This window comes from Hypanus sabinus, chromosome 4 (assembly GCF_030144855.1).
Source record: "Hypanus sabinus isolate sHypSab1 chromosome 4, sHypSab1.hap1, whole genome shotgun sequence".
NCBI classification, from domain to species: Eukaryota; Metazoa; Chordata; class Chondrichthyes; order Myliobatiformes; family Dasyatidae; genus Hypanus; species Hypanus sabinus.
Window position 1 is genome coordinate 91279659 of NC_082709.1, and position 11242 is coordinate 91290900.

The 11242-nt window shown below is 46.1% G+C and overlaps 1 protein-coding gene across 12 annotated transcripts in view; it reads left to right on the forward strand.

Annotated features, from left to right (window-relative positions):
- LOC132392985 (cytochrome P450 27C1) overlaps nucleotides 1-8869 on the forward strand; it is a 99742-nt gene extending 90873 nt beyond the window's left edge. For 11 of the 12 annotated variants that reach the window (XM_059967636.1, XM_059967635.1, XM_059967638.1 and 8 more), the window contains one exon: nucleotides 6531-8869. In XM_059967636.1, the coding sequence (XP_059823619.1) occupies nucleotides 6531-6647 (117 nt within the window). In that variant the 3' untranslated portion in view covers nucleotides 6648-8869. The remainder of the gene's footprint in view (nucleotides 1-6530) is intronic. The other variant, XR_009511704.1, reaches the window with a different exon arrangement.
- The last annotated feature ends 2373 nt before the right edge of the window (nucleotides 8870-11242 follow it).

Sequence of the window (11242 nt, forward strand, 5' to 3'; positions counted from 1 at the left end):
ACATTGACAGGAGTGGTGGGTACACGAAACACATTGACAGGAGTGGTGGGTACGTGAAACACATTGACAGGAGTGGTGGGTACACGAAACACATTGACAGGAGTGGTGGGTACACGAAACACATCGACAGGAGTGGTGGGTACACAAAACGCATCGACAGGAGTGGTGGGTACATGAAACACATCGACAGGAGTGGTGGGTACACGAAATGCTTTGCCAGGAGTGGTGGGCACACGAAACACATTGACAGGAGTGGTGGGTACACGAAACACATCGACAGGAGTGGTGGGTACACGAAACACATCGACAGGAGTGGTGGGTACACGAAATGCTTTGCCAGGAGTGGTGGGCACACGAAACACATTGACAGGAGTGGTGGGTACACGAAACACATTGACAGGAGTGGTGGGTACACGAAACGCATCGACAGGAGTGGTGGGTACACGAAACACATTGACAGGAGTGGTGGGTACACGAAACGCATCGACAGGAGTGGTGGGTACACGAAACACATTGACAGGAGTGGTGGGTACATGAAACACATTGACAGGAGTGGTGGGTACATGAAACACATTGCCAGGAGTGGTGGGTACACGAAACACATTGACAGGAGTGGTGGGCACACGAAATGCTTTGCCAGGAGTGGTGGGTACACGAAACGCATCGATAGGAGTGGTGGGTATGCGAAATGCTTTGCCAGGAGTGGTGGGTACACGAAATGCTTTGCCAGGAGTGGTGGGCACACGAAATGCTTTGCCAGGAGTGGTGGGTACACGAAACACATTGACAGGAGTGGTGGGTACACGAAACGCATCGACAGGAGTGGTGGGTACACGAAACACATCGACAGGAGTGGTGGGTACATGAAACGCGTTGCCAGGAGTGGTGGGTACACGAAACACATTGACAGGAGTGGTGGGTACGTGAAACGCACTGCCAGGAGTGGCAGGTATGTGAAACGCACTGCCAGGAGTGGCAGGTATGTGAAACGCGCTGCCAGGGGTGGCAGGTATGTGAAACGCGCTGCCAGGGGTGGCAGGTATGTGAAACGCACTGCCAGGAGTGGCAGGTATGTGAAACGCACTGCCAGGAGTGGCAGGTATGTGAAACGCACTGCCAGGAGTGGCAGGTATGTGAAACGCACTGCCAGGAGTGGCAGGTATGTGAAACGCACTGCCAGGAGTGGCAGGTATGTGAAACGCACTGCCAGGGGTGGCAGGTATGTGAAACGCACTGCCAGGGGTGGCAGGTATGTGAAACGCACTGCCAGGAGTGGTGAGAGAGGCACCATAAGGTACATTTAAGAGACTTTTAGATAGGCACATGGTGATAGAAAATGGAGGGCTGTGTGGGAAGGATAGGTTAGACTGAACTTAGAGTAAGTTAAAAGGCAGCACAACATCGTGGGCTGAAGGGCCTGGACTGTACAGCACTGTTTTATGTCCTCTGAGAAAAAGGAAATGTAAACCATTTATCATAGACTGAACATTAAAATTTTGGTACTTTATGTATTCTATTGCAAATATGTCATATTTGTCAGTCGTGTATTACTACACAGTAAGAGGAGAACGTGATTTGGTCCTTTGAGCCTGCTTTACCATTAAATGTGATGATAGTTGATAGAAAAATGCAGGGCTATGTGGGTTGGAAAGATTAGATTGATCTTGGAATACTTAAAAGGAGAGCACATCATTGTGAGCCTAAGGGCCTGTACTGTTCTGTACATGTTCTCCGTTCTGTGTCGGGCTGTCCCTGAGGATGGATTGACCTGAAGGTAGATTATAAGAGTTGGCACAACATCGTGGGCGAGGGGCACCTCGAGACAGAGTGGAAGATCAGGTTAAAGAGTTTATCTTTCAGTGTTTGAGAGGTCCATTCGATAGCAGAGAAACTGTCCTTGTGGGTTCCTACTGTCATGGTCTGGTATCTCCTGCCTGGTGGGTGGGGGAAATGACCAGGGCGGGACATTTGTCATACTGAGCTGTGATGTCAAGAGGGAAACAGTCTAGCTGATCCATTTTATCCTTTGATGTGTCAGTGTCTGGGTGCCCATTGGGGCTGTACAGTAGCACGATAGTTAGTGTAACACTTTAAACACCTGTGTTTGAAGTTCAATCCTGCTGCCTCTGTCTTTACTTCCTCCCTATGACCATGTGGCTTTCAAAGTCAGTTGTCATTCAACCATACATGTGTATAAAACTAAACAGAACCATGTTCCTCTGGGGCCGACATGCAAAGTGCCGTTCATACAGCATATATAGTCATAAAAATTATTTGCACGTCCCTGATGATCGATGGTGCTTAGGATGTCCTGGATCTTCATTTCTGCAAGAACAAGCACAGCAGTTCCATACCAGCAGATAAAGGTGAATCAGCTTGTCATGCTCTTGGTCAGCCACAGGTAATCCAGCTTATCTTGCATGGGGTGAACACCGGAGACTGACACTGATGGAGCAAGCCAGGCCCCAACCCAGCACAGATTCTAGCACTCCTGCTGTGCCTCTGAACTCTCCCACACTACCTCTCTGGGTGACTGTAACAGTCTGTAATGGTGTGTAACAGGCAGGCCACCTCCCTGGGTGACTGTAACAGTCTGAAATGGTGTGTAACAGGCAGGCCACCTCCCTGGGTGACTGTAATAGTCTGTAATGGTGTGTAACAGGCAGGCCACCTCCCTGGGTGACTGTAACAGTCTGAAATGGTGTGTAACAGGCAGGCCACCTCCCTGGGTGGCTGGAACAAGCTGAAGGCCTGAAGGTTTGATCCCTGCAATAAGTAAAGGCCACGCTACTTTTCCACCGTTGGTCTCACCAGTGAACCTGACTTGCGGATTTTATATTACCAATGTCCAGCAAGGTCTTGTGATTGCACAACAAAACATTGAAGACAAATATTTGCACCTTTTGTTGAACCCAGAGGGACTGCTGTGACCAAACACATTGCCATCTTACCGGAAGATGGTGAGTTGTGTTCACGCTACATTGACTGGAAGCATTACTTGGGCTATGTTGGTGGTTGATGCAAAGGACAGATTTCACTCTCTGGTTTGATGTACATGTGACAAATTAAGCTTTCCTGAGAGCTAACACTGTCTAACCGAGGAACATCCTGTTCAGCCTCTCTTGCACACTCTCCTGTGTCTTCACAAGACAGTTCCTGAAATGCAGCTCAGCTAAAGTTATTATCAAAGTGCAGAAGTGTCACCATGTGCTACCTCGAGATTCATTTCTTGCAGGCATTCACAGTAGAACATAGAAATACAATAGAATCAATGAGAAGCTACACACACAAAAACTGACAATGTGCAAAAAAAGACAAACTGCAATTAAAAAAAACTAATAATGATAATAAATAATACTGAGACCATGAGTTGTAGGATCCTTGAAAGTGAGTTCATAGAATCTCTTCAGTGTGAGGTGAGCGAGTGGGCCTCTCAAAGCTCTTCATCACAGTTACTGTAATTGCCCTTGGACAATAGTCATTGAGGCAAGTTAACATTTTCATCTTGGGAACTGGTATGATTGAAGTCTACTTTAGGCAAGTATGTACTTCAGACTGCCGAAGCAAGAGGTTAAAGATGTCAGTATCCTGAAGGATGGTGTGACATTGGCCTGGGGATCGAACACTTTGTACAGCTGCTACATACCAGCCCAGCTTTATCATTAATGCCCTGGCCAATATTGACTTCTGTGCACCACTTTCAAAGAGCAATGGACTTGCATCCCCAGATCAGAATCAGGTTTAATATCTCCGGCATATGTCGTGAAATTTAACTTTGTGGCAGCAGTACAATCGATACATGAGAAATACAGCAAAGAACTGAGTTGTAGTAAGTATATATGTATATTAAAAGTTAAAATAAGTAGTGCAAATACAGAAATAATAAAAAAATAGTGAGGTGGTGTTCGTGGGTTCAATGTCCATTCAGAAATCTGATGGGAGAGGGGAAGAGGCTGTTCCTGAACTACTGAATGTGTGCCTTCAGGCTCCTGTACCTCCTTCCTGCCGGTAACAATAAGAAGAGGGCATGTCCTGGGTAGTGGGGGTCCTTAATAATGGAAGCTGCCTTTCTGAGGCATTGCTCCTTGAATACTACAGAGGCCAGTACCCATGATGGAGCTGACTAGGTTTACAACTCTCTGCAGTTTATTTTGATCCTGTGCAGTAGTCCCCACCCCAATGCCAGATGGTAATGCAGCCAGTCAGAATATTCACCATGGTACATCTGTACAATGTAGAAGCAAATGTTTTCCAGTTTCCCTCTGTACATCACTGCCCTGGCATTTACTGAATACGTTTCTCGCAGCTTTGACTTCCTCACGTACAGCGTCTCACACTTGCCCATCTTATACTCATCTGCCATTCCTCCACCATGATCTGTACACTGAGCTTTATTTATCACATATACATCGAATCCTGAAACATACAGTGGAATGTGCCATTTGCATCAAGGACCGTCATTGTACGAGGATGCCGGATGCAATCCGTAAGTGTCCCCAATACAGCAAGCCCACAGTTCACTTTACATCTTCGGAGGAAACCCACATGGTCAATGAAGAATACAAACCTCTTACAAATAGTGGTGAGAATTGAACTCTGGTAAAGCATTACACTAACTGCTGTGCTACCAGGCCACATGCTCAGCCATTAGAGGAGGTTTACCAGGATGCTGCCCTGGTTAGGGAGCATTTCTTATGAGGATAGTTTAAGCTTGAGGGAAAGGTGGAAGGTGATGTGATAAAGGTGTACAAGATGATACAAGGCCGAGACCAAGTGGAGAGCCAGAAACTCCCCAGCACAGACATGGCAAATGTCAGGGGGTATAGTTTTAAGGTGATTGGAGGAAAGTGTAAGTGGGAGTGATATCAGAGAGTGGTGAGTGTGTGGAGCACTCCCAGGGGTGGTGGCAGAGGAAGATATGTTAGGGACATTTAAGAAACTCTTAGATAGGCACATGGATGAAAGAAAAGTGGAGGCTGTGTGGGAGGGAAAGTTTAGGTTAAAAGGTCAACACAGTATTGTGGGCTGAAGGGCCTGAGGTGTTTCGATGTTCGATGTATTTAGAGATACAACATGGTAACAGGCTCACACTGCCTGGTTACACCGATGTGGCTAATTAATTGACTATCTGGGACGAGTGAGGAAACCTGTGCAGACACAGGGAGATCGTACAAACTCTTTACGGGCAGCGGTGAGAATTGAACCCGGGTCGCTGACACCGTAATAGTGTTACTCTATCCGCTTCACTGCAGTACTACCCATATTCTATACTTCTAGTTCTATAATCCACACCTCTGCAGATTTTCATGCCATCTGCACATCTACATTTCTGTCCAAACGTCATTCACAACAGGTGTCGCAGCAGAACCCCACCTCCAGCCAGAATAACACCCCTCCACCACCATTCTCTGTCCTCAAGAATGTGCCCAGCTTTGTGTTCAGTCTCTGAACCCCAAGTACTAAGATCACTGCACTTCTCCAACTTTGCCCTCTGGTCTTTACTCCCCTGCGTTTCCCATGACACTGGCTATCTGGGTCTAAGCTTTGGGAATTCCTTTCCCAAGCCTAACTTCCCAGTCCGTACTCTCTTTGTTCAAAGACCTGCCTCGGAAACCCATGGCTTAGTGTCACTCATGGCTTTTCTGATGCACTGTAGAATGTTTTCACCTTAATATTTTAACATCATGTGGAAGGGTTGAGTCAGTTCGAAATTTACTCACTTCCTAAGAGAAAAAGGGAGATATAGTGGAGATGCACAAAATTATATAATTATATAATTACACAAAATTATGTGTATAGACAGGGCAAATACAAACAGGCTTTTTGCACTGAGGTTGGGCGAGGTGAGATCATAGGTAAGGGGGTGAAAAGTAAAAAATATTTAGACCATAAGACAGAGGAGCATAATCAGACCATTCAGCCCATCATCTGCTATGCCATTCTATCATGGCTGATCTATGATCCCTCTCAGCCCCATTCTCCTGACTTCTCCCCGTAACCTTTGACACCCTGACACATCAAGACCATATCAACCTCTGCTTTAAATATGCCCACTGACTTGGCCTCCACAGCTGTCTATGGCAATGAATTCCACAGATTCACCACCCTCTGGCGAAAGAAATTTGAGGTATCCAAAATTGAGAGGGGTATAGATAGGTCTTAGTCAATCTGGCTTTTTCCAATGAGGTTTTTCAATTGCCAGGAGGTTGAGTGAAACTGGAAACTAGAGGTCATGAGTTAAGAGTGAAAGATGAAATATTTAAGGGGAACATGAGGAATCTTCTTCACTCAGAGGGTGGTGAGGAGTGTGAAAGGAGTTGGTAGTGGATGCAGGTTCAATTTCAGCATTTAAGAGAAGTTTGGATAGGTATGTTGAGGGAAGGAGAATGGAGGCTATGTCCAGGTGCAGGCAGAGTAACAGCTTGGCATAGGCCTTTTTCTATACTCTAGTACTTTATGACTAATAAAGGCATGACGTAAATGCATTTTGTTACTGTTAATCTGTATCTATTCAAACTTTATCTTTTCAGCTCCTGCAAACGTTTGAGATCCAAGTGGCTCCCAACACAGGCACTGTCCTAGCCAAGACCCGTGGCCTACTGTCTCCTAGCAAACCCATACACCTCAAATTTGTGGACCGGAAGTAGTGGACAGCAAAGGTTAAAGGTCACTGATCTGTGTGACATAAACTGGACTCCCTCAGAAACTATTGATAAGTGCTGTGGATGGATTTGCTTCATAATGCTCACGGTTTGCAAGGCAACTTATCCATACAAGGCATGGTGGAAGATTTCATTCAGTTCAGCTTTGGCCAGAGTATGTTTAACTTAACCCGTTTCATAGATGAGCAATTGGCCAGTGTTATGAGTCACCTTCTGGTAAACTGGCTGAGCTGAGAACAATCACAGAGGGTCACAGAGTAAAACGTCATCTTTGGTCACTGTCCCTGTAAGCTCTAATCAAAGATTCTAAGATTTCAAAGAAAATTTATTATCAAAGTAGGTATATATCACTCTATACGACCCAAAGATTTATTTTCTTGTAGGCATTCACTGTAGAACAAAGAAATACAGTAGAATCAATGTAAAACTGCACATAAAGATGGAAAAACAACCAATGTGCAAAAGACCACAAATTGTACAAATACAAAAAGAAAATCAAAATAATCACAGTGAGTAACATCGAGAGCACGAGTTCTCAGTGTGTAATGACCTCCTGCCCTTTCGTAAGATGTTCAGTGCACAGAAAGAGGTCATGAACTCACTCCATGCCCAAGTTGTGGAACAAACTATTCAGCCCCATTGTGCTCTTTCTCTGTCATCCTCAGCACTAATGACCGGGTTCAATTCCCACTACTGCCTGTGAGTTGTTTCTGTGCTTTGTCCGGGTGCTCCGGTATCCTCCCACATCCAAAAGGTATTTGTTTATCAGTCACACAGGTGTATCTGGGTGGTGCAGGCTCATTGGGTTGGAAGGACCAAATAAAATACCTGATCAGTTCCCTTTGGAAATCCCTGAATGATTATTTCCAGACAGAGTTCCAGGTAACTGGTATAAAAGAAATTCCTCTTTGCATCAAACTGTATCTTTCTCCTATCTTTGTCCCTGGTCTTTAAAACAGTCAGTGCAGGGAGGAAGTGACAAAATGTCTGTGCTGGAGAAGATCAGCCAGTCAAGCAGCATCTATGTGGATGGGGGGATGTGGTAGCGTCAGCGTATCACTGTACAGTGCCAGCAAGGGGTTTGAATCCTGCCGTTGTTTGTGAGGAGTTTGTAAGTTCTCTCTTCAGCTGCGTGAGTTTCCTGTGGGAGCTCCAGTTTCCTCCCACGGTTCAAAGATTTACTAGTTAGGGTTACTGACATCTTGGAGCTAGAAACCCAGCAAACCCCTTGCTGGTTTAATTTGTAAACAAAGCCGTGTACATGTGACAAATAGAGCTAATCTTTACTTAGTGTTTCTGCTGAGGTTTTCAGGTTGGCGCAGGAAGTGTGGCGACACTTGTCAGGCTCCCCCAGCACAATTCTTACTGATTTGATTTGATGCATATGACACATTGCATCATGTGTTTCAATACACGTGTGACAAATAAAGCTAATCTTTCTGTAGAGGTTTCAGGTTGAAACACTAAAAGGATTGAGAATTTGATGTGACAATGATAAACTAATGCACTGCTTTATGAAAGCACCAACAATCCCTTTACTGCCACAGTCTGCATGATCCTTCAGCAGATTCTTTACCGCTCCTGCTTCCGGCTTGTCTCCGCTGCTGGGATGGGTGGAAATATTAGCGTGCATAGCTTTAACGTGGGAAGGAGAAAATATAATGGAGATTTGTGAGGCAACTCATAAACAAGAGTTTCTGCAGATGCTGTAAACCAGAGCAACATGCACAAAATGCTGGAGGAACTCAGCATGTATGGAGGGGAATAAACTGATGGCATTTCAGGCTGAGACCCTGTGTCAGGCCTGGTGAGGGAAAGTTCCCTACATAGATGCTGCATGACCTGCGGAGTTCCCTTACATTTTGTGTTGCTTCACTCCATTTGCCCCTTTCTTTGCCTACTTACCTCTGACTCCTCTTCTGCCCATCAATCTTCACCCTGTCCTCAATCCACCAATCACCTACTAGCTCCTACCCCAACACCCGCCCTCTCCTCTCTCTACCCTCATTTCTGATGCGGGGTTTTGACTCCAACCCATCCCCCCACTTCAACCAAAGGCACCAGACGCACGGGGTCCCTCCAGTGGCTGTTTTGTGGCCTGTAACACTGCAATCACTGGCAAGTACAGACAAAATGGCCTCTCATGTTGTTTTGTGACAGAAGCATGTTGTGGAGGAAAGTCATATTCTTCAGTCGAGACCCTTCATCAGGACTAACTGAAAGGAAAGATAGTAAGAGATTTGAAAGTAGTGGGGGGAGGGGGAAATGCGAAATGATAGGAGAAGACCGGAGGGGGTGGGATGAAGCTAAGAGCTGGAAAGGTGATTGGCGAAAGTGATACAGAGCTGGAGAAGGGAAAGGATCATGGGACGGGAGGCCTCGGGAGAAAGAAAGGGGGGGGGGGAGCACCAGAGGGAGATGGAGAACAGGCAAACAACTAAATATGTCAGGGATGGGGTAAGAAGGGGAGGAGGGGCATGAACGGAAGTTAGAGAAGTCAATGTTCATGCCATCAGGTTGGAGGCTACCCAGCTGGTATATAAGATGTTGTTCCTCCAACCTGAGTTTGGATTCATTTTGACAGTAGAGGAGGCCATGGATAGACATATCAGAATGGGAATGGGACGTGGAATTAAAATGCATGGCCACTGGGAGATCCTGCTTTCTCTGGCGGACAGAGTGTAGGTGTTCAGCGAAACAGTCTCCCAGTCTGCGTCGGGTCTCACCAATATATAAAAGGCCACACCGGGAGCACCGGACACAGTATACCACACACGTCCCAGTCCCATTCTGATATGTCTATCCATGGCCTCCTCTATTGTCAAAATGAATCCAAACTCAGGTTGGAGGAACAACACCTTATATACCAGCTGGGTAGCCTCCAACCTGATGGCATGAACATTGACTTCTCTAACTTCCATTAATGCCCCTCCTCCCCTTCTTACCCCATCCCTGACATATTTAGTTGTTTGTTTTTTTTTCTCTCTCTGTGCCCATCACCCTGCCTGTTCTCCATCTCCCTCTGGTGCTCCCCCCCCCTCCCTTTCTTTCTCCTGAGGCCTCCCGTCCCATGATCCTTTCCCTTCTCCAGCTCTGTATCACTTTCGCCAATCACCTTTCCAGCTCTTAGCTTCATCCCACCCCCTCCGGTCTTCTCCTATCATTTCCCATTTCCCCCTTCCCCCACTACTTTCAAATCTCTTAGTATCTTTCCTTTCAGTTAGTCCTGATGAAGGGTCTCAGCCCGAAACATCGACAGCGCTTCTCCCTATAGATGCTGCCTGGCTTTCTGTGTTCCACCAGCATTTTGTGTGTGTTGCTTGAATTTCCAGCATCTGCAGATTACCTCGTGTTTGCTCATGTTCTTCAGTGTCCTGTTTGGGATCTGTGTTTGCAATAAACAAAGTGACTGCTAGGTGGCAGACAAGTCCATAATCTGGGTGCAAGTGACCCAGCATGAAGTTAGGGCAGGTTCAAACACTGTTGAAGTCACACATGTTGGCTGAAACAAATTATTAACACATTTCATGACCAGAACCATTAGCATACCTTACTGATCAGCATGGAAGCTACCTCTATGAGATGGAAGCTGTTATTAATTATGAAATAGGAGCAGAATTAGGCCGTTCAGCCCACTGAGTTATCCGCCATACCATCATGGCTGATGTGTTTTCCTTTTCAACCCCATTCATCTGCCTTTTCCCATAACCATTGACGCCCTTACCAATAAAAAGCTCTCAAACTCTGCTTTAAATATACCTAATGATTTGGCCTCCATATAGATTGTGGCAATGAATTCCATAGATACACCATCTTCTCACTAAAGAAATTCTCCCTCATCGCTATGTTCTAAAAGGACATCCTTGTATTCTGAGGTTGTGTCCTCTGGTCCAAGACTCTCTCATTATTGGAAACATCCTCTCAACATCTGCTCTATCTAGGCCTTTCAATATTCAGCAGGTTTCAATGAGATCTCCCTCATCATTTGATTCCAGTGAGTACAGGCCCAGAGCCATCAACCGCTCCTATTAATGTAACCCATTCATTGCTGGGATCATTCTTGTAAATATCCTCTGGACTCTGAAATGCTAGCACATCCTTTCTTAAATATTGAGCCCAGTACTGATGGATTGAAATAGTTTCCCATCTCTAACCTGTCCATTATCAACAGCATGACATTAAATACTTCTGAGCGACATGGGTGTCAGATGTGAGATTTCCAGGAGTCTCTTGGCCTCCCCGATGGCTACATCTGCACCAGGTACATTGACATGCAACTCCTGAGAGACTGTGTTAGGGAACTGGAGCTGCAGCTCGATGACCTTCGGCTTGTTAGGGAAAGTGAAGCAGTGACAGACAGGAGCTACAGGGAGGTAGTCACCCCAAGGCTACAGGAGACAGGGTGACTGTCTGGAGAGGGAAGGGGGAACGTCAGATTGTGGAGAGCTATCTCTGGCCATCCACCTCAACATTAAGGACTCCATTTTCAATACCACTGGGGAGAGAGAATGACCTCCCCAGGAGAAGCAACAGAGGCCGTGCCTCTGGCACTGGCTCAGAAGGGTAGGGAACTGAAGAAG